The sequence below is a fragment of the Bubalus bubalis genome, chromosome 10, assembly GCF_019923935.1.
Source record: "Bubalus bubalis isolate 160015118507 breed Murrah chromosome 10, NDDB_SH_1, whole genome shotgun sequence".
NCBI lineage: Eukaryota > Metazoa > Chordata > Mammalia > Artiodactyla > Bovidae > Bubalus > Bubalus bubalis.
This window is the reverse complement of record NC_059166.1, coordinates 80,159,426-80,186,709: the sequence shown is the minus strand read 5'-3', so window position 1 is coordinate 80,186,709 and position 27,284 is coordinate 80,159,426. Positions and strand designations below refer to the sequence as shown.

The 27,284-nt window shown below is 39.0% G+C and overlaps 1 protein-coding gene across 4 annotated transcripts in view; it reads left to right on the top strand.

Annotated features, from left to right (window-relative positions):
* The window catches only part of ECHDC1 (ethylmalonyl-CoA decarboxylase 1), a 53,226-nt gene that overhangs the window by 4,105 nt on the left and 21,837 nt on the right, over positions 1 to 27,284 (top strand). For 3 of the 4 annotated variants that reach the window (XM_006046698.3, XM_006046697.3, XM_006046696.3), the window contains exons 2-3: positions 14,831 to 15,049; positions 19,755 to 19,897. In XM_006046698.3, coding sequence (XP_006046760.1) covers positions 14,833 to 15,049; positions 19,755 to 19,897 — 360 coding nt within the window. In that variant the 5' untranslated portion in view covers positions 14,831 to 14,832. Of the gene's footprint in view, positions 1 to 3,426; positions 3,569 to 14,830; positions 15,050 to 19,754; positions 19,898 to 27,284 lie in introns of those variants that run through there. The other variant, XM_006046699.3, reaches the window with a different exon arrangement.

Below are 27,284 nucleotides of genomic sequence, written 5' to 3'. Positions count from 1 at the left end.
GAAATATAAATAACCTCAGTTATGCAGATGACACCACCCTTATGGCAGAAAGTGAAGAAGAACTAAAGAGCCTCTTGATGAAAGTGAAAGAGGAGAGTGAAAAAGTTGGCTTAAAATTCAGCATTCAGAAAACTAAGATCATGGCTTCTGGTCCCATCACTTCATGGCAAATAGATGGGCAAACAGTGGAAACAGTGACAGACTTTATTTTTGGGGGCTCCAAAATCACTGCAGATGGAGGCTGCAGCCTTGAAATTAAAATCACTTGCTCCTTGAAAGAAAAGGTATGACAAACCTAGACAGTATATTTAAAAGCAGAGACATTACTTTGCCAACAAAGGTCCATCGAGTCAAAGCTATGGTTTTTCCAGTAGTCATGTATGAAGGTAAGAGTTGCATTATTAGAGAAAGCTGAGTGCTGAAGAATTGATGCTTTTGAACTGTGGTGTTGGAAAAGACTCTTGGGAGTCCCTTGGACTGCAAGGAGATCCAACCAGTCCATCCTAAAGGAGATCAGTCCTGAATATTCATTGTTAGGACTGATGTTGAAGCTGAAACGCCAATACTTTGGCCACTTGATGCGAAGAACTGACTCATTGGAAAAGACCCTAATGCTGGGAATGGTTGAAGGTGGGAGGAGAAGGGGACGACAGAGGATGAGATGGTTGGATGGCATCACTGACTTGATGGACATGAGTTTGAGAAAGCTCTGGGAGTTGGTGATGGACAGGGAGGCCTGGCGTGCTGCAGTCCATGGGGGTCTCAAAGAGTTGGACATGACTGAGTGACTGAACTGAACTGATAACATTATACTAGAACACATGAGAATTGTCAGAATTTGCATACAATATCTAAAATTTCATACAATATCTAGATATTTCATACAATATCTAGATATCTACAATATCTAATATTTAAATAGCATTCATGTATACAAGATAACCTAAGAAAGTTTATTATAATTTCTTTGACAAAGCTTCCCATAAAATTTGACATACCAAATAAACCTAATTACCATCTCCTTTTATAAGAAGAGAGAACGTGTTCTTTAAGAAGTTCTAGGGGCCCCTCTGGACATTCCTAAAGTTATTTTCAGGTCAAAAAAACTTAATTTAGAGTTTGAATTTTGGGGGGAAGTTTTCAAAAATATCAAAAGGTTTTGGAAAATTCAACAAATAGGATTACAGAAGATTACAAAACACTAAGTATCTGTTTAATCAAAATGACAAAAAGATTTCAGAAGATAAATAGAGAAGGTTACATAGCTGCAAAACAAAAAAGCCAAACCAAACCCTTAGCTCTTCTTTATAAAAGAGGCTATTTTTACCTTAAAGCACCTGAAATAAATGTGATTAATGTTTTGCCAAAATTTTCACTTTTGTCTCAGGTTCAAAGGGTTTGTTAACCTAATAAGCCACTCATTGTATACAAACTAAATAATACCAATATTTATTAGAGAATTTTCTAGCTTACTTTCAATATACAGTAACATTGAAGAGAGAAATAGAAATAGCAGAGGATACATCATCAAATTGGGTTTTAACCAACATCCAGACTCAAACAGCGCTGGGAAGTCCCATGACACAGCACATCTGGAGTCCTAATTGGGAAAAGGTCCTAGGTAGCGCATCCACTCTGGAAGAGACTTCAAAGACTGCACTTCAGGGTTCCCGCTTATAATCCTAGGACACAAACTGATATCATCAACCTGTGAGCAAATTGCAGCTCTGAGTTCCTGTTTGTCCTTTAAACTTGGAATGTTGTTAAGCCCAGGGCTTGACTGGCCACCCTGTCTTGAGGGGCTCAACAGTCTCAAGATTCGTCCCCTGTCTTACCTATGGTGCTGCAATTCTTACAGTACATCATGAGAAATGCTGGGCTAGAAGAAGCACACACTGGAGTCAAGATTGCTGGGAGAAATCTCAATAACCTCAGATATACAGATGACACCACCCTTATGGCAGAAAGTGAAGAGGAACTAAAAAACCTCTAGATGAAAGTGAAAGAGGAGAGTGAAAAAGTTGGCTTAAAGCTCAACATTCAGAAAACTAAGATCATGGCATCTGGTCCCAACACTTCATGGAAAATAGATGGGGAAACAGTGTCAGACTTTATTTTGGGGGGTTCCAAAATCACTGCAGATGGTGACTGCAGCCATGAAAGTAAAAGACGCTTACTCCTTGGAAGGAAAGTTATGACCAACCTAGATAGCATATTGAAAAGCAGAGACATTACTTTGCCAAGAAAGGTCTGTCTAGTCAAGGCTATGGTTTTTCCTGTGGTCATGTATGGATGGGAGAGTTGGACTGTGAAGAAGGCTGAGTGCCGAAGAATTGATGCTTTTGAACTGTAGTGTTGGAGAAGACTCGTGAGAGTCCCTTGGACTGCAAGGAGATCCAACCAGTCCATTCTGAAGGAGATCAGCCCTGGGATTTCTTTGGAAGGAATGATGCTAAAGCTGAAACTGCAGTACTTTGGCCACCTCATGCGAAGAGTTGAGTCATTGGAAAAGACTCTGATGCTGGGAGGGATTGGGGGCAAGAGGAGAAGGGGACGACAGAGGACGAGATGGCTGGATGGCATCACCGACTGGATGGACGTGAGTCTGAGTGAACTCCGGGAGTTGGTGATGGACAGGGAGGCCTGGTGTGCTGCAATTCATAGGGTCGCAAAGAGTCAGACACGACTGAGCGGCTGAACTGACTGAACTGTGGTCCTAGTGTGATTAGATTGAATAGTTTTCTGTGATTATGGTTTCAGTGTGTCTGCCCTCTGATGCCCTCTTGCAACACCTACCATCTTACTTGGGTTTCTTTTACCTTGAACGTGGGGTATCTCTTCACGGCTGCTCCAGCAAAGAGCAAAATGGTGAAGGACAAGGAAGCCTGGCTTGCTGCAGTCCATGGGGTCACAAAGAGTTGGACATGACTGAGTGACTGAACAGCAACAACAGAGTCCCTGAAAGGGGAAAATTCCTAAACAAATTGCAGGTCATAGCCCAGCACAGTTCCAGTGGGAACAGCTTAATTTCAAAGGAGTTGGGCCAAATGCTAAGTGCGTGAGTGCTCACAGGAAGGATAAAGCCTTTAATACAGAAAGTTATCTACTGGAGGTTGTGTCAGTTTGGATTTGCTGAGGAGGCAGCCCTGGCAGCAGTAGCTGTATTTTGTGCCTAGAAATTGATTCCAACCGTCAGTAGTGTTCTCTGGGAATGCTATAATTGTTCTTCTCACTGCCCATATTAAGTTATCTTAAGTAAAATTTGCATCATTGATTTCATGCAGCCAGCTTTTCAACAATAAAAATGAAAAACTCATTTTTGGTAAATGTTCTTTCATTCTAGTATTCTTTTTGAGCCTCAAAAATTCTTTTAATACTGCACACACACATGTAATTGTGAAATCAGCTGGGGGAGGGAGGAGCATAGTAATAAAACAGCTGATCTTTTCTTGATAGTTTATTAGTCTGACCTGAAAGATGAGTAGATCTTAGTTAGCTGGTGAGTTGGCAGTGATAAGCATTCCAAGAAGAGAGACTAGCTTGCATAGAAGAGTGGAACTGAAACAAGGTAAGTGGTGGGATTAATGAACAGGGTAGGTGGAATTGACTTGTGGAGAGATTCTTTAGCCTGTCTTGTGTTGTGGATTCTCAAGCCTTGTGTGCCGAATTGTTATTGGCAAATATTATTTGTCAAGTATTGTACCAGGCATTCGGAGAAGGCAGTGGCACCCCACTCCAGTACTCTTGCCTGGAAAATCCCATCGACAGAGGAGCCTGGTAGGCTGCAGTCCATGCTAAGGGTCGGACACGACTGAGCGACTTCACTTTCACTTTTCACTTTCATGCATTGGAGAAGGAAATGGCAACCCACTCCAGTGTTCTTGCCTGGAGAATCCCAGGGATGGGGGAGCCTGGTGGGCTGCCGTCTGTGGGGTCGCACAGAGTCGGACACGACTGAAGTGACTTAGCAGCAGCAGCAGCAGTACCAGGCATTGCAAATGTCCTCTTGCAGCTAAATCTAGCGGGAAGATTTGGTTAAAGGAGTAGTTACAGCAAAGTGTGAGTGAAGGTTAATGAAGGATCTAAACATTGTGAGAGCAGACAGAGTATTTTGTGTAGTTGAGGGTATTAGAGGAGTTGATTTGGAGTTGCTTTGAGGAAGAAAAAAGTGTAATGGGGAATCACATACTCAGAGGGTTGGAATGAATAGAACAACTGAAGGATATGAACAACTGAAAGAAGTTCATTTTGGCTGGCAGGAAAAAAGGTATGTGTGGCATACTCAGTACATGCACAGTATAGTGTATGACTCAAGTAGTGAAACTTGAAGGTTAATTAAGAAAGAAAGAAAGTGAAGTTGCTCAGTCTTGTCTGACTGTTTGTGACCTCATGGACTGTAGCTTACCATGCTCCTCCATCCATGGGATTTTCCAGGCAAGAGTACTGGAGTGGGTTGCCATTTCCTTCTCCAGAAGATCTTCCCAACCCAGGGGTCGAACCCGGGTCTCCTGCATTGTAGGCAGATGCTTTACCGTCTGAGCCACCAGGGAAGTGAAGTGTTAATTAATGACAGCCTAAAACCAAATTCAAATGCCAAAAATGGGTCATATGCTGACAGTCTGAAATGGAATAGTTGTGATTTTTTGTTTACTCCCTGCCTTATGCTTATTTTTTTCTTGCTCAGTATGTGTTTGTGTTTACTTTCTGGATATTTCCAGCACCTGATGAAACAGGTTACAGCTTCTGAGAGAACAGAGAGCTTAGTCTCTGTGTAGGGAAGGGAGCTTCCTTGTTTGCCTTTGAAAAAGTTAGAAAACATGGAGAGAGTGAAACCTTTGATCTCGGATCTCTTCTCTTTCCCCTTTCTGATGGCATGGTTATGAGCTTGTTCAGCTGGGCTGAGTCTGGTTGTGGTAGGACAGCAAAGCAACCAGCAGGATGGATTAGCAACCCTGACAGGCTACAGTCCATGGGGTCACAAAGAGTCAGACATGACTAAGCAACTGAACTGAACTGATCCATGTGATTTGTGGTAAGTTGCTCAATCGTGTCCAACTCTCTGCAGCCCCAAGGACTGTAGCCTGTCAGGCTCCTCTGTCCGTGGGGATTCTCCAGGCAAGATACTGGAGTGGGTTGCCGTGCCATTCTCCAGAAAGTATTCATAATAGGCTCTTATCCAGTGTCAAGGATTGGACCCCTAATCTTGGAATCGGCAAACTTGAGAGGCTTAGCATTGTACTTGAGTTTCTCAGGTACTACTCTTTGCCACCAACAAGGGGATCTGAGGAGAGAAAAGAAGGGAGAGTTAGTGGAAGGAGGACAGGAGTTTGAGGGGGCAAAAAAAAAAAAAAAAAATGGAATCAATAGAGGAAAGGATCCATGAGGTTTTTATTATGAGGTTTCCATGGAAAAATGAGTATATCAAAGATGTCCAATGAAGCAAAAATATTAGTGACATAATGTTTAAATTTGGTAATGATTTAAGTGTAAAAAGGTACATCTGATGATGTCTATACTGATTGCCCTTGTTTTGGATATTGGGGTGGGGTGCCATGCTAAGTCACTTCAGTCGTGTCTGACTCTTTGCAACCCTATGGACTGTAGCCCCAGCAGGCTCCTCTGTCCGTGGATTCTCCAGACAAGAATACTGGAATGGATTGCCGTTTCCTTCTCCAAGGAATCTTCCCGACCTCGCATCTCTTAGATCTCCTGCATTGGCAGGTGGATTCCTTTACCACTAGCGCCACCTGGGAAGCTTCATTGGAAGTGGTGGTGGGGGGAGATGTATGTGAAGACAGAACAGGCAGACTCCTTACAATTAGAAAAGATATGTTGTTTATTGATTCTATTATCCCTTCATAATAATTAAAAATGCTAATGATTTTACAAGTCTTACTCCTTCTTATTTTCTAGTTTAACTCTTTTTTTATTTTCCCTAAACAGAATACTATGGAAAACATAGGCAACATTTTTCTTTTTTTAAATAGCCATCTAAGTTCTCATCAAGTTTCTTTGGCACAGTTCTCTTACATTAAAGTCATGGTCAACGTGGAAAAGACCTCACCCCCAAATGAATTTTACATTTAATAGTCTCTTCTATATATGACTATATATAACTTATCACTCGGGGCAAAACGTGCAGAGAGCATATTCTAGGCAAAAGCCAGCTTGGTCATGTTGTGTTTGGCTCTCTCTGTGTAGGCCCCTCAGTTTTGTGAACTGATCTGGCCAGTGACCTTGAGAGCTTATTTTTCCTAGACTAGAAGCAGGCCTAAGAAACCATGAGCCCTACAGCTTTAATCTTCTTCAAATGCCTTCCCAAGATAAAGGCAGCCCCTGGTTCCATGTCCCACACAAGCTGAGAGGCAGAGAGGGGAGCATGAGAGACAAGGCAGTAGAGATGAAAAGGACGAAAGAAGGGAAATCAGAACAAAGAAAATCCAAAGCGGCAGTAGTACCAGTGGAAATAGTTTCACTCTGTTGCCTTCTACGGAAAGCTGTAGTGCTGTGACTGAATTACTTATCTTGGCTCAAAACCAATAGTTTTGTTCTTTGGAAGAACGACCGGGGAAAGTAGATCAAGTCATGAGTTCTCCACTTAAGTTTTCCGCTAACAGTTACTAGGTCTTAGGCTCAGTACTTCCTGGGTAAAATGCCTCTGATTCTGAGAAAGTCAGAGAACGTAACTGCCTCGCTCTAACCCTTGTGAGAGAAATCGTTATATAGTTAAAATATGAAGTACACTACTAACCAAATCCTTGTAAAATGTGAATCACTAACCACAGACATTATAAGTAGGTAATGTCTTATTATCTGTAACTTAACTTCATTTCTTAAAAAGTGTCTATTTTTATTAATGATGTGGTAAAGATTGTGTTGTATGCCAACCTGATTTGTATACCTGAAAAAAAAAAAAAAAATCAGACCCACAGCTCTTACCCTTCTTGTGAAGAGGGGTAGGGACTCCTAAGCTGGGGATGATAGTGGAGTGGTGGTTCTGCATCAAACTGACCAGGGGCCAATGAAAGGGAGACCTTCTTCTCTGGCTGACTCTAATACCCTTAAGCACTTAGAGCTACATATTCTGGACTTGGAATTCCTAAAATCCCCACAATGAAATAAACTTTTTCTGTCTGGTAGACAGAGATCTTTTATTTAGTTTGGGAAATGATGGTTAGGTATACAGTAATCACTGGGCTTCCTGGGTGGCGCTAGGGGTAAAGAATCCCCTGCCAGTGCAGGAAATGCTGGAGATGCTGGTTTGGTCCCTGGGTGGGCAAGACTCCCTGAAGGAGGAAGTGGCAACCTACTCCAGTATTCTTGCCTGGAAAATTCCTTGAACAGAGGAGCCTGGAGGGCTAACAGTCCGTGGGTCACAAAGAGTTGGACACGACTGAGCATACAACAATAACAACTATAGTAATCCCTATACAGTAATAACCACATTAGGTGTCATTTAGTACCACAAATGTTAAATGTAAAAACTCTGTGTGCTAAAACCATGAATAAGATGTGGCCCCTGCCAATAGGGAGTTTTTAAATTTACTGGAGGCAGGAGCATCATTATGAGTCATCATAATTTACTGGAGGCAGGAGTGTCTCTAATTCTTTCTTAACTGGTTTCTGGTCATACATCAAGTTTTAAGAAATATTATTACCTTTAATGAGGACACTTCTTAGTTTTCAGAACTGCAAGAGACTACAGATACCTATGTGGCCACCTATAGCAATATGTATGTTCTTTATTAAATATCTTCTATGCAAAAAACAGAATACTTAGAAAAATTAGTTTTGAAATTAGTGTTTTAGAAGATTGGGAGAGATTATTGGTAAAGGCAGAGACACCTCTCCATTCCAAATTTGAAATGGTATCCTTTAATAAAAAAAGTTTAATGAGAAATGTAGCATACTTGCACATAGTTTAAAAAGCATAAGAAGAGTTTAAAGAACAGCAACAACAAAAATAAATACCTGTTTATCCATTGTCTAGGTTAGGAAATACAACACACTCATTCTGAAACCTAACTTTTTCAAAAGTATGTTAGGTTAGCTTTCTTTATGTCTACGTTTATTTTCATTCTAGCCACTGTACTGAAACCTGATTTCAAATTTAAGACAACAGTCTTTTATAGAAGTAATTTAGGAATAATAATATCACAGTTTCATAACAAATATTTTTATTTCATCAGATACATATTTTATGTAAAATATATTCTTACCTGTTCAAAAGATTTGTGATTCTGGGCAGCTGTTTAGTTACTTGAAGTGATGCCTCAAGTTTTAAAGCTTTTTAATAAATTAATATTATGCTATAAAAATATATGTATTTATTTAGAGAAAAAGAGTAAGAACTTTGAGGTCTTTCCTATTGCTTCAGAATTTGACAGTAAGTAGGTGACTCCCTAGAGGAAAGCTTCACATATAGGTAAGCTTTCATTACTTATGAAATGGAAATGTGGGCCTTGTTTCTTGTTTTCTTAGATTTGTTTTGGAAGGGGAGTGAGGCTGTATCATTTTCATTCTAATTGATTAGTGCTAATTTGGCTGTGTGGATCACAGTAAACTGTAAACTGTGGAAAATTCTCAAAGAGATGGGAATACCAGACCACCTGACCTGCCTCTTGAGAAACCTATATGCAGGTCAGGAAGCAACAGTTAGAACTGGACATGGAACAACAGACTGGTTCCAAACAGGAAAAGGAGTTCGTCAAGGCTGTATATTGTCACCCTGCTTATTTAACTTCTATGCAGAGTACATTATGAGAAACACTGGGCTGGAAGAAGCACAACTGGAATCAAGATTGCCGGGAGAAATATCAATAACCTCAGATATGCAGATGACACCACCCTTATGGCAGAAATTGAAGAGGAACTAAAAAGCCTCTTGATGAAAGTGAAAGAGGAGAGTGAAAAAGTTGGCTTAAAGCTCAACAGTCAGAAAACGAAGATCATGACATCTGGTCCCATCACTTCATGGGAAATAGATGGAGAAAGAGTGGAAACAGTGTCAGACTTTAATTTTTTGGGCTGCAAAATCACTGCAGATGGTGATTACAGCCATGAAAGTAAAAGACGCTTACTCCTTGGAAGGAAAGTTATGTCCAACCTAGATAGCATATTCAAAAGCAGAGACATTAGTTTGCCAACAGAGGTTCATCTAATCAAGACTATGGTTTTCCCAGTGGTCATGTATGGATGTGCGAGTTGGACTGTGAAGAAAGCTGAGCGCCAAAGAATTGATGTTTTTGAACTGTGGTGTTGGAGAAGACTCCTGAGAGTCCCTTGGACTGCAAGGAGATCCAACCAGTCCATCCTAAAGGAGACCAGGCCTGGGTGTTCATTGGAAGGACTGATGCTGAAGCTGAAACTCCAGTACTTTGGCCACCTCATGCGAAGAGTTGACTCACTGGAAAAGACCCTGATGCTGGGAAGGATTGGGGGCAGGAGGAGAAGGGGATGACAGAGGATGAGATGGCTGGATGGCATCACTGACTCAATGGACATGAGTTTGGGTAAACTCTGGGAGTTGGTGATGGACAAGGAGGACTGTATATAGTTAGGTGAAGAACTGATACTCTGAAAGTATATAAGATGAGAGTTTCTTAAAGTAGCCCCCTCTGCCAATATTTTGGCCACAAGACACTATAGAGAAAAGCTAATCTGAGTTTACTTTTTCCTTTCGTTACTCCCCAGCAAATTAGGATGGTGCTTAATTTTTGTTCTACTTCTGCCTAAAATGTTAAAACTCAGAAAGAACGAAGGGAAGTAAAATATCATAATCCTATGCACTGATTTAGTATCTTCAGGTCCCTTTCTGCCTATAGAAAATTCTTAGACTTCATGATAAAATTTAACTGGTGAAGAGAGGGGAAAAAATCACGTCTCTAATAAAGCTTAATAAAAGGAGGAATTTTGTTCTATTTTCAATTAGAGAATTGAGTTATTTTTGCTTAGTAAATACTTCATTTCTTTGATAAAACTGAAAATTTGTTGAGGGTAAATTTTTTTTTAATAGAGGGGAGATGACTAATAAGAACTCAGTTAATTTCCATTGAACTGTTACCAATTATATCTTACCAAATATATCTTATCACATGCACATGTGTTTATATAGGATCCCAGTCCTATGAATTTCTTGACTATAAAAACCTACATGTAGTGTGTCATTTACTTACTGGGTCTTAAGCACAGAAACTCTTCAACCCACTTTTTATTCTTAGAATGAAACTATTGTCTATTTTAAATAATCCAATAAAGAATCCTGACCTGTTTTAAAAGATGTATCTTAATTGCTAATCTAGTCATAATGTATGTTTCTCAGATTTTATCTTCAAAAAGCAAAAAGGCTTCCAAACTCATTTTGAAATGACGTACAGTAATATGATCTATTTCTTTATTTTTCCCACAAATATTGATCACTGAACTTGAATCTGGGGATAGTGAAAGGGGAGATGAAAAAGAGAACAGTGTTTGAGGTCGAGATGGATTTTTTATGCACATGGCTGGAGTTGTGAGCTTATGTATGTTGCAGGAAAGGGTCTGCAGGAAGGGAGATGCCGTCCAGGGTCCAAGAGTAGGCTCTTGTCTAACATTTAGAAATGAATTGTTCCAGATGATAAATGTGTTGACAAAGCAAGAGACTTCATTGGGAAGTGGCTCCCAGGTGAAGAGCAGCAAGGTAAGGGAACCCAGAGCTGCTCTGCCACGTGGCTTGCAGTGTTGGTTTTATGATAATGGAGTTAGTTTCTGGGTTGTCTCTGGCTAATCATTCTGACTCAGGTTCCTTCCGGTGGCCTGCGCATTGCTCAGCCAAGATGGATTCCAGCGAGAGGGATTCTGGGAGGTTGGCAGGACATATGAATTGGCGTCTCACTCCTTTTGACTTTTCCCAAGTTCTTCCAGTTGGTGGTAGCTTCCGTGTTCCCTACCAAGGTCTCCTGTTGTAAGATAACTCATGCAAGTGGTTACTGTCGACCCTGGCCAGGGTAGGTGGTTTTGGGCAGTGGTTCCCCTATGTATATAGGCATGAGTATATAAGTTTTGTTTGCTAATTTAATTTGTTTCTAGCTCCATTGCTTGTCATTTCTCAACAACTCCTGAAATTTTTAGTGTAGATTTCCTCTGCTAGCTAAGAGAATCTTGAGAAAACTTGATGTTTACATTTAGCAAATAATTTAGAAAGCCTCTAAAATCCTCTATTTTTTCATAGCTATTTCATATTTTAATTAGTAAAAATACTATATTTTTGAACTTCACCTTCCATTTCCCATAGACCTAAGTTTATCAACCTTTATCATTTTATTTCTTCTTTGTGTTCATTTAGGTTCATGCTCAAGACCTGAGAAGTCACCCTATTTTAAATCTTTTCAGTTTCTTTGAAAATGTATTTGTAGATTTGTGCTTTTAGTAGCATACAGTATAAAGATAGCTCTGATTTTAAGGAGTAGTGTGAAACTAATGGTGACCATTGTATTCATCCAGAGACATAGGTTTGAACTTTGTTGTAGGGGAAATAAAGGATTGGAAAAATAAAAAGGTAGGTTGTACATGAGATATGAAGGAGGGGAAGGAGATTGGGAGATTGGGTTTTCTACTCTGGCTTTCTGTGTGGTTGATACTACAGATAATTAAGGGAAGGAATAAAGTAGTTACAGGTTTTAGTAGGTTTAAACTGATTTTGAGAAGCCTGTGGTGAGGTGAGGCATATGGAAGTAGATTTTTGTTTGATTTAGGAGTACACAGGCATAACATTTCCAATGGAGATGGAAATGCAGGATTTATTGTCATAAGAATTTTAATAAAAAGCTATAGGCAAATGAATAAAAGAATTTCTACAAGGTAGTAGTAAAAGGTTAAGTTCAGTTCAGTGCAGTGCAGTCGCTCAGTCATGTCCAACTCTGCAACCCCATGAGCTGCAGCACGCCAGCCCTCCCTGTCCAACACCATCTCCTGAAGTCCACCCAAACTCATATCCATTGAGTCGGTGATGCCATCCAGCCATCTCATCCTCTGTTGTCCCCTTCTCCTCCTGCCCTCAATCCCTCCCAGCATCAGTCTTTTCCAATGAGTCAACTCTTTGCATGAGGTGGCCAAAGTACTGGAGTTGCAGCTTTAGCATCAGTCCTTCCAAAGAACACCCAGGACTGATCTCCTTTAGAATGGACCGGTTGAATCTCCTTGCAGTCCAAAAGATTATCAAGAGTCTTCTCCAACACCACAGTTTAAAAGCATCAATTCTTCGGCACTCAGCTTTCTTCACAGTCCAACCTCTCACATCCATACGTGACCACTGGAAAAACCATAGCCTTGACTAGATGGACCTTTGTTGGCAAAGTAATGTCTCTGCTTTTGAATATGCTATCTAGGTTGGTCATAAGTTTCCTTCCAAGGAGTAAGCGTCTTTTAATTTCATGGCTGCAGTCACCATCTGCAGTGATTTTGGGGCCCCCCCAAAATAAAGTCTGACACTGTTTCCAGTCTTTCCCCATCTATTTGCCATGAAGCGATGGGACTGGATGCCATGATCTTCGTTTTCTGAATGTTGAGCTTTAAGCCAACTTTTTCACTCACTTTCATCAAGAGGCTTTTTAGTTCCTCTTCACTTTTTGCCGTAGGGTGGTGTCATCTGCATATGTGAGGTTATTGATATTTCTCCCGGCCATCTTGATTCCAGCTTGTGCTGGAATAAAAGGTAAATAAATAGAAAAAATAGGTAAAAAAAACTTGGAAGAGGCACTTTACAATAGATGATATACAAATAACAAGTTAGCATATGAAAATGGAGTTTCACTTCATTAGACGTCATAGAAATGCAAAGTGATACCACAATGACTGTATCACTATCTAGAATACCTAAAATGGAAAGAAAGGAAATAAAAAGACATTAGCAAATGATTAATAAGATCATGGAGCAACTGGAATGTTCACTGTCTGTAGATATGAAAACTCTTATTAGCCAATATCTCTTAAAGTGGAACAAATGAACAGGTATGATCATTATGACCAGCCCTTAGAAAATGGCAAATGGCAGTGTGTGTGTGATGTGTGTGAGTGTGAGAAGGAGAGAGAGATTGATACGTAGAGTTTGCTAATACTTTTCACCATGAGTAATTTCTGTGGGAAATAAAGCCCACTGGCCCAGACTGAAAGAAGGAACTTGGAGACACTAGGTGCAGTTAGAAGAGAGGCTTTAATGACGGTCTTGCAAGATCTGGTGTCTGGTGGGCAGGCATACCCAGTGTCATTAAAACAAGCAGTTTTATCCCCTGGCATGCAAGCCCTTCCCCCACTTCCTTCTTGGCTGAGTACTGTGTGATGAACAGTCTTCCTGGATGTTGCCTAGGTTTGTTCCTTCTCTCTATATGGGCTTGCCCCTCCCTTACATCTTGTTTCTTCCTTTCCTGTGCACCCATTCCTGTTTTCTGTTTTGAATTCACTAGTAGAATGAGCCTCCATGAAAATCCTAGACATTCCACCCTCCCTTTGTTTGCCCTGACTTTCCAGTTTTATAACCCTTATGGTTACTGTGTCACTAAGCTGTTAGGCCACTTTGGCTGGTAGTAATTTTTCCACCCAAAGCCAGCACCCTTGAAAATGGACCATTTTAAGTTTTTTTATTTCTTATAATTTCAAGCTACCAGTGGTTTAAAAAAAACAACTTGCAAAATTCTTCACTGTTTAACAATCAGTTTTAGCCAGCTGCTGCCTGATCCACTACTTCTATTTTTAGATATAGCCAACAGAAGTGCATATGTGTTGACCCAAAGACAGATACTAAAATGTTCACAGCAGCTCTACTTGTAATGCCGAAACCCAGAAACAACCCTAATGTCTATTTACATTGGAATTGATGAATAGTGGTATATTCATATAATGAAATACAACAATGAAAAGAATGGACTATTTAGAATTTCATTACACATAATAATAGTAATAGGTGTCACAAACATAGTTGAAACCAGACAAAAGAAGATATACCATATTTTTCAATTTATATAATGTTCACTAGCAGGCCAACTAATCTTCAGTGTTAGAAGTCAAGATAGTTGTTATCCTTATTTGGAGTCATGACCAAAAAGTGGCACAATGAATGGTGGACCTTATTAGGTTCATGTTCTGTTTCTTGATCTGAGTGCTATTTACTTGAATGTATTTGCCTTGTGAAAATTCATTGAACTGTAACTTATGATTTGTATCATTTCTGAGTGTATTTTTTATGTCAGCAAAAATACTTACAAAAAAGCATTTGAACAAATAGGCGATTACCCGGAGATGAGATATATAAAATGAGAAGAGTTGACAGAACTTTGGGGGATGCAGAAACCTTACATATGTGTTCCTATTTCTTTCCCTATTTTCCTTGGGACTCCTTCTGTTTCTGTGAGAGCATTACATAAGATAAGGATAATACCAAGAATACTGCTCTGTTGCATTTCTGCCTAGAGGTTGTTTCCAAAGGGACTTTTGGCCTGAATTTTTTCTTAGATTTAGAGTTTGAAGAACTGCCATCATGAAGAAGACTCCCTGAAGGCAGGAGATGGTGCAAACTACAGAAGAGCAACAGTTTTCTAAACCCTCTTGTGTGTTGGATCTCAGTAAATGTCCTGTAACCATGTCATCATCTCCTAGTCATGTACTGAAATAGTGTACTTTGTGAATTGTTTGGTTTGAGAAGCTGGGAAAAGGGAAGTAATCTGGTACTTAGAGTGCTTTGAGAAGTAGGGAAGTCCTTTCAGTAAACAAAAAGGTTCCTTGCTAAAGCCTATTAATGTATTATATTAGAAAAGTGTCTGTTTAGCTAGACTACTGCCTACTTCTCTCTTTTTTCCAGAAATGGCAAGTCTTTTGAAGACGTCGCCTAACGCTGTAAAGAAAAAATTCCTGCATCAGATAGGATTGTCACTTTATAATACTTCTCATGGCTTCCATGAAGAAGAAGTGAAAAAAAAACTTGAACAGTTGCCTGGTGGATCCATTGACCTTCAGAAGGAAGACAATGGCATTGGCATTCTTACTCTGAACAATCCAAGCAAAATGAATGCCTTCTCAGGTATCGAGATCTTTCTTATGTTAAAGAATGATACCAAATCTAACCTGCTATCTTGTGATTTTTATTCTTAAACTCTGTAGACAGAATTCTTGAAAGTCATGGTACTCTTTGTAGAACATGTAAAAATGAAAAGTTGTCACATGAGCCAGGAATATTTTTAAAATTTATTTATTTTTAATTGGAGGATAACTATGTTGTAATATTGTTTTGGTTTCTGCCATACATCAGTCAGCCATAGGTATACATATGGCCCCTTCCTCCTGAACCCCCACTTCCACCTCCCACCTGATCCCTTCTATGTTGCCACAAAGCACTGGTTTGAGCTCCCTGCATCATACAGAAAATTCCTGCTGGCTATCTGTTTTACATATGGTAGTGTATCTGTTTCCATGCTCCTCTCTAAATTTCCCCCAGCTTCTCCTTCCCTCACCGTGTCCACAAGTCTGTTCTCTATGTCTGTGTCTCCATTGTTGTCCTGCAAATAGGTTCATCAGTACCATTATTCTAGATTCCATGTATATGTGTTAATATATGATACTTGTTTTTCTCCTTCTGACATAACTTCACTCTGTATATTAGGCTCTAGGTTCATCCACCTCATTAGAACTGAACTGACTCAAATGCATTCCTTTTTATGACTGAGTAATATTTCATCGTATATATGTACCACATCTTCTTTATCCATTCACTTATTGATGGACATCTAGGTTGCTTCCATGTCCTAGGTCTTGTAAATAGTGCTGCAGTGGACATTGGGGTACATGTGTCTCTTTCAGATTTGGTTTTCTCAGGGTGTATGCCCAGTAGTACAATTGCTGGGTCATATGGTAGTTTTATTCCTAGTTTTTTAAGGAATCTCCATACTGTGCCCCATAGTGGCTGTACCAGTTTACATTCCCACCAACAGTGCTAGAGGCTTTCCTTTTCTCCACACCCTCTCTTAACATTTATTTTTTGTAGTTTTTTGATGATGGCCATTCTGACCTGTGTGAGGTGATACCTTGTGGTTTTGATTTGCATTTCTCTAATAATGAGCTGTCGACATTGAGCATCTTTTCATATGTTTATTAGCTATCTGTATTCTTTGGAGAAATGTCTGTTTAGATCTTCTGCTCATTGTTTGATTGAGTTGTTTGTTTTTCTGGTATTGAGCTGCATGAACTGCGTATCTATTTTGGAGATTAATCCTTTGTTAGTTGTTTCATTAGCTGTTATTTTCTCCCATTCTGAGGGTTGTCTTTTGTTGTCTTTATACCTTGTTTATAGTTTCCTTTGCTATGCAAAAACTTTAAGTTTTAAGGTTCCCTTTGTTTGTTTTTATTTCCCTTAATCTAGAAGGTGGGTCATAGAGGATCTTGCTATGATTTATGCCGAAGAGTATTCTGCCTATGTTTTCCTCTTAAGAGTTCTATAGTTTCTCATCTTATATTTAGTTCTTTAATCCATTGTGAGTTTATCTTTGTGTATGGTGTTAGGAAGTGTTCTAATTTCATTCTTTCATATGTGACTGTCCAGTTTTCGCACCACCACTTATTGAAGAAACTGTCTTTTCTTCATTGTATATTCTTGCCTCCTTTGTCAAAGATAAGGTGCCCATAGGTATGAGGGTTTATCTCTGAACTTTCTATCTTGCTCCATTGGTCTGTATTTCTGTTTTTGTGGCAGTACCATACTGTCTTAATGACTATAGCTTTGTAGTATAGTCTGAAATCAAGAAGGTTGATTCCTCCAGCTCTATACTTTCTCAAGACTGTTTTGGCTACTCAGGGTCTTTTGTGTTTCCATACAAATTGTGAGATTTTTTTTTGTTCTAGTTCTGTGAAAAACGCCATTGGTATTTTGATAGGGATGCATTGAATCTGTAGATTGCTTTGGGTAGTATAGTCATTTTCACAGTATTGACTCTTCCAATCCAAAAACATGGTATATCTCTCCATCTGTTTATGTTGTCTTTGATTTTTTTCATCAGTGTCTTACAGTTTTCTGTATACAGCTGTTTTGTCCCCCTTAGGTAGATTTATTCCTAGGTATTTTATTGTTGCAGTGGTAAATAGGATTGATTCCTTAATTTCTCTTTCTGATTTTTCATTGTTAGTATATAGGAATGCAAATAATTTCTGTGTATAGATTGATTTTGTATCCTGTGACTTTACTAAATTCACTGATTGATTCTAGTAATTTTCTGATAATATCTTTGGGATTTTCTATGTATAGTATCATGTCGTCTGTAAGCAGTAAGAGTTTTACTACTTCTTTTCCAATCTGGATCCCTTTTATTTCTTTTTCTTCTCTGATTGCTGTGACAAGTACTTCTGGAACTCTGTTGAATAATAGTGGTGAGAGTGGGCACCATTGTCTTGTTTGAACTAGGAACATTTTTTACTAATTGTGTATGTTTTAATTTTTTTTAAATATATGAATACAGATATTGATAAAATTAATCAAATTGAGCTTGATTATTTTTTCCATGGAAATTTTAAGTGCTTAATAACTTCATTTGTGTTCAACTGTCACTAGGAGACAAAGGGAAGGATATTTCAAAGATTAAAAACTAAAGAGAAAAGCCTAAAATGAAAAAAAAAAGTTAGTTTAATTTTTTTGTGAACTAAAATAAGACTGTCATTTTAACCATGTAATTCTAATAATCAGTGAAAGCACTGCACTTGCCTATTTGCTGCCCCTTTTCTAACTCTGAGAAACAGGTAAATACCTTCTATTGCTAGGCAACACTCTTGGCATATAAGAATTTTACATTTAAGAGACCTCAACGTCCAGGACCTGGATAATTTGTAATTTTTTGCCAAAGCTCAAATTTGGGTTATTCTACCATGATGTAATACAGAAGCCAATGAATAACCTTGCTGACTACCCAGCACTCATGTTTCAAGGTGATTTTGGCAGTCTCTGTTTATCAGTTATATGCTTCATGGAGAGAGGGGGTTGTGAATTATATTTTGTAGTAGCATTTGAAATATTGGGTCAAAAATATCCCAATAAAGTTTTATGTGTCTTTACATAATCATAACTATAGACGTAATTCGATAGACTGTAAACTTTGTAAATTATCAATGATGTCTTTCAACACAAGATGACTTTTCTTTACACTCAGCAGAATTCAGAGATATCTCTTGCTATTAATGTTAACGAATAGAAATATAATGCAGGATACAAGTGTCAGCTATATATATCATTTAAAATTTTCTGGTAGCCCTATTTTTAAAAGGAAAAAGAAGGGTTAATTTTAATAACATTGTGTTTAATCAGTGTGTTCAGAATATTGCAACTTGTGATTGATATTAAAAGTATCAATGAGGTATTTTCCTCTTTTTTTCATACCAAGTCTTTGAAATCTGCTATGTATTTTATACTACTGTTAGTGAATTGAGTCTGGCTGCTTGCTACTCAAAAATCAGCATTCAAAACAAGTGTTATTAGGAAAGAAAGTTGCTTTTAGTCAGAATGCTGGCAATCTGGGGAGATGGTGAACTCAGTGTCCCACAAAAACCACCTCTGAAGATTCTGCTCAGCCATGAAAGTTTTAAAGGAAAAAGGGGACATAATCTCAGTCACCGGGATAAGGTGTCTGAGTCATTGCCATTCCCCACTGTGTGCTGGCTTGTTGACTTCTTGTGATTTTTCTTTAGATGCTCTCGTTCACACAGTTTGCACGGATTTGTTCTTGAGACTTCTGAAGAAGCAGCTAGGGAAGAGATCTAGTCCTCTGTTACTTATTCTTCATCTCTACTTATCCGATCTATGGAAAGAACCAACATGTTAGGCAATGTATTGTATCATCCAGAGATCTGATAGTTGTGCCTAAGGCCAGAGATGAGTAGAGGATGGGGTTGCCTGGCCTAAGGTTAGTGACAAGACGGAAGGGGCTTCCTGTCGAGAGCTCTTTCCTGCCAAAAACTGTTTACACTACTGCACATCTCAGTTTAGACTAGCCATATTTCAGGTGCTCAGTGATTTCATGTGGGTGGTGGCTACTTCATTGGACAGTGCAGCTCCATACCTTCAGTTGGTTCAGAGAATAAAAGGCAACTTTTATATGAGCCTAGAAAAAAATAAAATTAGAAAGGTAAGACTGTTCTAGAGATTTTAGACTAGCTAGCTACTAATTTTAACTAACTACTGAATAGCTATACTTTATGATTTATATCAGTAAAGCTTTTTATTCAAATGGAAACAAGTATTAATTTGATGCCTAGTGTTTAAAACTAATACAAGCAGAGCTACTTTGATTAGAGTGATGGGGTTGGTTTGGGTTGAGAGATGATGAATGAGCCCTACACTCAGAACTCTCAGGGCCTTGCCTGAAGATCACCCAAGCAGATACTCTTCATGGTCCATTTCATCTCATGTTTATTTCACAGAGTCAATAATAGTAGTTTAACTACTGGTATAGGTTTCTCATACTCAGCACTAGCTTTTTTTTCCTACCTAACCACATATTTATGTGGTTTCTTAATTAAGGGGGAAAGAAAGAGAGATCACTAACAAATTGTAAATTTTTAAAGCACAGAGACTGTCATGCCTATCTTCTTTGTATATACTCAGTACCAACATTATAGGCATTTGATAGACATTCAGTATTTGTAAAATTTGTGATCTAAGAGTCTTGTTTGACACCTTTCAGTTACTAAATTATTTCTATTTGTCCAATATTTTATGTGTATGTGATTCCCCCTCCCCTCTCCGGCAGGTGTTATGATGCTACAACTTCTGGAAAAAGTGATTGAATTGGAAAATTGGACAGAGGGGAAAGGCCTCATTGTCCGTGGGGCAAAAAATACTTTTTCCTCAGGATCTGATCTGAATGCTGTGAAAGCACTAGGAACTCCAGAGGCAAGTATTGTATGAATTATGCAGTAGATTCTACACGTTTGTCAGCCATCTATGGCTAAGATATTTATATTCTACTTATATGGTTATTATGATGACAGCTATTCTCTAATAGCTTTCCAAAGATCAGAGCTTTTGTTTTTGCATCTTAAAGATTAGCTTGTAATAGTGTGAAGTGATGGGGAAAAATGAAGGACAGGAAGGTTAGCAATAAAACATCCACTATTAAAACCAGCAAGGATGTGAAGCCCTATAGCATCTCATGATATGGAGTTTTGCATGAGGTACATATATAAAATACCTAGCATGGCTTTGGCACTTGATAGGCTCCAACAAATGCTGGGAGTTGAAACATTTGCTTTTGAATTATGGTGACAGAAAAGCAGTCTGAATCATCTCTCAGTATTTGTCCTCCACGGAAGCTGTTTTTCTTGAATTCACCCCTCCACTAACATCCCCTAGGCAGGAAAAAAAAAAAAAAAAAAAGCAGACGAGAGAGAGAGAGGAAAAAGGGAGAAAAACGTGTCTGTTACCATTTAATGATAGATGTGAACTGTATGTAGGTAATAATGGTTTAATGTTATTGGACAGCTCTTGCACCACTCTATGTAGTATAAGGATTTTAATTTGCATAATATCTATGAGGAAAGATCTCTCTTTTTGTAATTTTGATAGATTTGTATTTGAAAGTTGGTTTCAGCATTTTCTGGCAGTAAATGGTGCCAGCCTAAGAACCGAGTGGGCTACAGTTTTATAATCTAAGGAAAAGTGAAGACAGGGAGAAGACCACTGTCTTCCTTATAGTTCCTCCTCCATGTTGGGTGGGGGATTTTTCTTGTCCCTATGTGGTCAAACTGGCACTGTCATGGTGCAATGGAAATGAACAAAAAGGTGCTAACATATGCTAAAATATGGTAAATCGTCTCAGGTTTCAGGTAATACCACCTTTTCCATATATTTTTGCTTTTACTGTGTATAGAGAACCACATCATAGAAATCATTAACTTACTGAGCTTACTGGGCAGGATGTGGGTCTCATTCCACCATTATTTTATTATTTGGGGGCACGTCTTTTGTGTCTGTTGCATGGTTTTGCTGCTAAGGAAGCCTGATTGGTTTTGTGGTGAAGCAAAACTGCTGTCTTAAATGATCATTAACTAACTGGCTCTCCCACACTTTGGTTTTATTTACAATCCCCTCCTGGGATTAATTATTTAACCACTTGCTTTATCCCTTTACTCTATCCCTATCAAGAATACTAAGCCGGTAATCTGAATATATGGATTCTTAACCAGGCTTTACTAGTAATTTTACTATGGGGCCTGCAGGTCATTTGATTATAATTTTTCACCTCTAGAATGATTCTGCGGAGAAGGCAATGGTACCCCACTCCAGTACTCTTGCCTGGAAAATCCCATGGGCGGAGGAGCCTGGTGGGCTGCAATCCATGTGGTCGCTAAGAGTCAGACACGACTGAGCGACTTCACTTTCACTTTTCACTTTCATGCATTAGAAAAGGAAATGGCAACCCACTCCAGTGTTCTTGCCTGGAGAATCCCAGGGACGGGGGAGCCTGGTGGGCTGCCATCTATGGGGTCGCACAGAGTTGGACACGACTGAAGTGACTTAGCAGCAGCAGCAGCAGAATGATTCTGTTGCTACACATCTTATTCTGTTCACGAAAGACACTATAAAGATAGAATGAGATAGTAATGATAGATTATTGTGGGTCTGGTATAAGTCAGTGTTGGGCTGTACTTTCAGGCCTGGAAAGCCTACACTTGCCCAGCTGCAAGACCAAAGAGCCCGGAGTCAGTGACAGCTGTCAGTGGGCCAGTGGAAAGGGGGAGCTTACATGTCTGAAGCAAAGTCCTGAAGCAGCACCCCACCAGCTGTGGCAGACAGGGCAGGACAGTCTTTGCTTCATGGAAAAGGGGAGCTACTTATACGGGGAATTAGATTCATGTTGGCTCATTGGTTACCAGGGAAACTAGCAGCATGCCCCTCACCACACCTTTGAGGACAGTGACTTGCAAGGATGTAGGAAGGCCAGCCATGTGAGTAGGGTATAAGTGAAGCAGGCAGTGGTCAAGGAAGGGATGCACAGAGAGCCAGAGAAGAGCCACCTGGAGTGGCCTGACCTTTCAGTCAGATAGGAAATCATCCCTAAAAATGCGACAGGTTATTTTTATTTCTTCTAGTTAGAAGGTTGTTTCTGTTTCTTTAGATCATGTGGCCAGCATTTTTTTTTCTGCTATATATGTAAAAACTACAAGTGGAAACATGCTAATTGTTTCACATATATATAGTGGGTCTGATGTAAATCAGGTAGGAAAATATCAGACTTCAGATAAGATATCACTTAATGAAGTTTATTCTTTCCAGTGAGGACCTTCTCCAGATAACTTGTTGAATGTTTGCAGTAGAGTGAGTGTGGATTTTGATCTACAGCTGAGAACTCGGGTGATGTGACCTCAGTGCTTAAATAGCACTGGGGTGCTATTTAAGGGATGCAGGTGTCCATCCCTTGTAGTCACGCACATCTGCCAATATCGATAAAAAAAAAACCACCTGGAATTGTGATTCTGCTTTACAGTGTGTTATTTTTCAGGCCCAGATTGGCTTTAAAATACCTTATTTCAAAATATTGTCTTGTGTAGGTGAATCCTTTATTGTACTTCTATGAAATACCTTTAGTCATGGTTATAGGAAATATATAGCATAGATATAAATAATTTGAATAAATTCTCTTTATTGATAATATTGGGCATGGTAGTAGAGAATCCACCTGCCGATGCAGGAGATGCAGGAGACATGGGTTCGATCCTTGAGTTAGAAAGATCCCCTGGAATAGGAAGGGGCAACCCACTGCAGTATTCTTGCCTGAAAAATTCCATAGACAGAGGAGCCTGGCAGACTACAGTCCATGGGGTCGTAAAAGAGTCAGACATGACTTAGCACCACACACGTGTAATGTACATGCATGCATGGTGTATTGGTCACATGATGACTTTAAAATTAAGAAGAACTAGAAACAGTTTAAATAAAATTCCTGGTAACTGTTTCCATTTCTCATATAGAGCTTATTCCTATATGCCTGAAAAGTAACTATAAATGTGTAAAACTGAACTTTTAAATGGCTTTGGGATTTTTGAGGCTCATACATGTTTATGAATTGCAATTGCACATATGAACACTCCTGTCCCTCACAACTAAGAGATTCTCAGATGCTTAACATGACTTAAAGTTATACACAGCCTTTCTCTGAACAAAGCTCTTTTTATCTCACATACTTACTCTTTGTTCTCAGAGATGTGTCACTGCATCTGCTTGTTTGGTGAATTCATTCTTCTGAGGATGGATAAGTAAAATAGATGATGATTTTAGTAATTGGATTTCTTTTCTTTCAGATTATTAATAAGGTACTTGAAAGTGATTATTAAATGCCTTTTTTTGAAAAAGATAATTATGTTGATGTTTTTGCCACTGTGTTTTTTCAAAGCTTTGAAAAATATTTTGCTAATGAAAATTACCAAATACTAAAAAAAGTAGACTTGTTGACTGAAAGAAGATGGGCAACCTAGAAGTTGCGAGTTAACGTTTTATTCTGCGGGCATTCTTAGGACTTCAAACCTGAGGGGAGACAGTGTCTCATAACCCTGAGAAATCGCTCTGAGGCTGTGAAGGGGAGCCAAGATATATGGGTGTGTTTGCAACAAGGGCAAGTAGTCAGGAAATTATTGTTAATTAAAGAAAGCCAGACGTTGAAGTTAAGGAATTCAGCACTTTTCTTTGTATGGGTAGATTCAAGAATCTGGGCTCACTGAAATTGTTTCCTTTGGTATGTACCTCAGCTGTAGGGGCCAGTATCCTGTTTTCTCATCCTGAGTTCCCTCAAGCTGCACTGTTGGGAGTGGCTACAGTCTAATGACTGCTCGATGGGGGTGCATTCCTTGTTTCAGTTCTAAGCTCCCTTAGGGTTCACCATCAGGGTTGACTGTGATCGCTGATGACTGCTTCATCCTTTGTTTACCTATAGGATAGGCAGTATTTTATTTTTCAGACTAATATGTTGAAACCCTCCTGCACTCAGAATCAACAATCATCAGCATTGTATTTGCTTATCTATCGGTAGTTTTTTTCTTTTTTTCTTTAGGACCTGGTCTCAAGAGGTTGGTTTCATTTTGATACCCTTTTTTTAATGAGCAGGGAAAAAAGCTCTCATTGTTCCTAGTGAAAGAAAGTGAAAGTCACTCACTCGTGTCCGACTCTTTGCCACCCCTATGGACTATACAGTCCATGGAATTCTCCAGGTCAGAATACTGGAGTGGGTAGCTGTCCCCTTCTCCAGTGGGTCTTCCCAACCCAGGGATCGGACCCAGGTCTCTCGCATTGCGGGTGGATTCTTTACCATCTGGGCTACCAGGGAAGTCCCTAATTGTTCCTATTAGACAGTTAATCCTTCATTAAGATGGTCCAAGCAGAGAGATGAATTAGCCCTGAAAAACATTAGCCCTGAAAAGTTATGGAACAGAAAAAAAGAATAAAAGAGGAAAAAAATCTAGTGCAATATTAACCCATTTCTAAGATGTGACTTGATGCTGCAGATGTTCTGCAGACTCTGAGAAGTCTTTTTTCAGAGGACAGATATAATAAGAGTCCAGTTGAAGCTTTAAGATGGGAAATAAAAACCTTCTTACTCTGCAGTGAATGGGTTTGATGCCTCGAGGAAAAGTTTGGCCTTTTAGAAACCTGTATATTTCTCTATGTTCCTTGAAGATGGTATCCTCCTTTGTTCAGTGACTTCCCTTGTTAAGTTTCTGGCCAGTCTGTTGCCCCCTATTTCTCTGTGGCCTAAATTTTTGCAGTTCTTGTCAAAGAGCCTCAAAGTTCTTGTCTAACTTCTTTGCTTTTGCTGTGCTTATTGTACAGTTCCATTGTAGCCTTATTGATTTGTAGACAAGCTGTTATAAATTTCTCAAAACCCTTCTGTGTATTTTGAGGAAATTAGTAAATTCATACAACAGGCACTTAGGGAAAAAAAGGAAGGCCCATTTATGGTTCTCTTACTGGAAGAGGGACCGCTTCCAGGGCCCAAGAGTGGGCTCCTGTCTAACACTCGGAAATGAATTGTCCAGGGAGACACATACTGACAAAGCAAAATGCTTTATTGGGAAGGGATGCCCAGGCAGAGAACAACAGGGTAAAGGAACCCAGGAGAACTGCTCTGCCACATGGCTCTTGGTCTCAGGTTTTATTGTAACTGGGAGTTAGCTTTCCAGGTTATCTCCGGCCAGTCATCTTGCTTATATCCATATTTGGTCCGATTCCTGGCAGCACATACATCTCTCAGTCTCGATGGTGTCCAGCAAAAGGATTTCTGGGAGGTTGGCAGAATATATTATGGGCTGGCATCTCCTCCCTCCTTTTGGCCCTTCCCAAATTCTCCCCAGCTGTATCATACTGGTTTTTACTACTCATTGATTGCCTTTGTTTTGTGAAACAACGTAGTTCTCCATCTCAAATTCATCTGAGTCAGTTAACTTCAACAAGCACATACTATATGCAGAACGTTGATTACACTGCTGGCTTCTGAGGATAAAGAGTGCGTTTTGTCAGCCTCAAATTGTCTAGCAAATGCTGTCTCCTCTTCTCCTCTGTAAAGCCTCCTCAACTACTCCAACCCAGTGAATTGTTTCTTATTTGCCACTATTCTCAGCTTGTTTAAGCATTTCTCAGAATACTTAATGTGTACCTTGATGCATGATGCATTTCTTTTTTCTCACAAGACTTTTGAAGACTGGGAACCAGGGCCACATTCTACTGATCATGTTCCCTATCTTTATCTTGTATAGATGGTGTGACTAATAATAAATCTAAACACAATGTATATACAATCTATAAATTCTCTAGTTAAGTTAGAAAAAGGAAAATACTACAGAAACACAAAAGGAAAAAGTTGTTACTCTGGGATTTAGAAAATCTTGTTGAAAAAATGTTTGATTCAGGCATTCCTTGAAATAGGTAGAGACAAGGACCAGCTGTTCCAAATAGTGGGAATGACATGAGCCAAGACATAGAACAACAATAAATGTAAGGTGTTAAAGGAATGGCAAATAGCTTGTTGCAGAAGAAGTTAGGATGCTTTACTGAAGGGTACAGTAGTCAATAAAGTTGGTAAAACAGTTTGGGATCAATCCTTCCCAAGGAATTCTGACCTTATTTTATTGGTGATATGAAATTATCCTGTAAGAAGGTTTTTCAGGCAGGATGCAAGATACATTACAGAGGAAAGAGAAATTAAATACAGAGAGGCCAGTTAGGAAACAAGGCTGTTACAATAATCTAACCATGAGTAACACAAGTTCAAACTTGTGAAAATAGAAGACAAAGGGATTTAAATTAGAAATATTTCAAAAGAAGGATTGAGGGGACATGCTTGGTAACTCAGCAAACACAGGAAAACTGAAATGGAGGAGTTAAAGATAATGCCAAGAATTCTGAACCTCTTGGACTAGAGAAACCGTTCCTGTTAATTCAGAACTCTGTGATCTATTACAAAGCATCTAGGTACATTTTCATCTTTCTAACCATTCTTTAAATCAAATGGAACAAGTCTTTAAAATTTTTCGTTCCTTATTGTGTAAGAAAACTGAAGTTCATTGTTATGACTTGCTCAAGTTTATGTTTTTATTATGTGGTGATACTTGTGTTAAAAATAAGCTTTTTCATAACTAGTTGGTTTTGCCATGCCAAATTTGAAATGTTGGCAGAATGTGAAATTTCTTAGCAGGTTTTGGGACTCTAAAGGAAACACTAGTTGAAGCAATGGGAATGGATGAGACTTCCAAGGAAGAAATTATAGATAAGGTAGAGAAAGAGAATCATGGATTGGATTTTTGGTAACATGTATTTAGCTGAATAAAAAAGAGACAAAGAAGAAAACTAGAATATAGTAATCAAAGAAATAGGAAGAGGATTGGGAGTTGAAGTGTCGCTAGAAACAGAGACTATCAAAATGAAAAAATTGATCAAAGGAAGATGCTATATATGTTATAGGGATACAGAAGGAGATGAGAATAAGGAAAAGCTATTTAATTTAACAAATAGGAGATTGTTAGAAACCTTTGAGGAAAGTCTTTTGAGAGAAGGCTGAAGACCACATTATACTTGGTTTAAGAAAGTATATGAGGGTAAAAAGAAGAGGCAATGAGTTTATACTACTATTAAGAAATCTGTTTTGTATATGTTTATATTCTTAGGGGATCAGAGTTTGGGCTAATAGGTGGGTATGTCTTATGCCTTGTCCTTCCAAATTACCCTGAGTAGAACTCTACACTTCTCTGAGACCTGACTCTTACACCTAAGTCCATGGTAATACCTCATACAA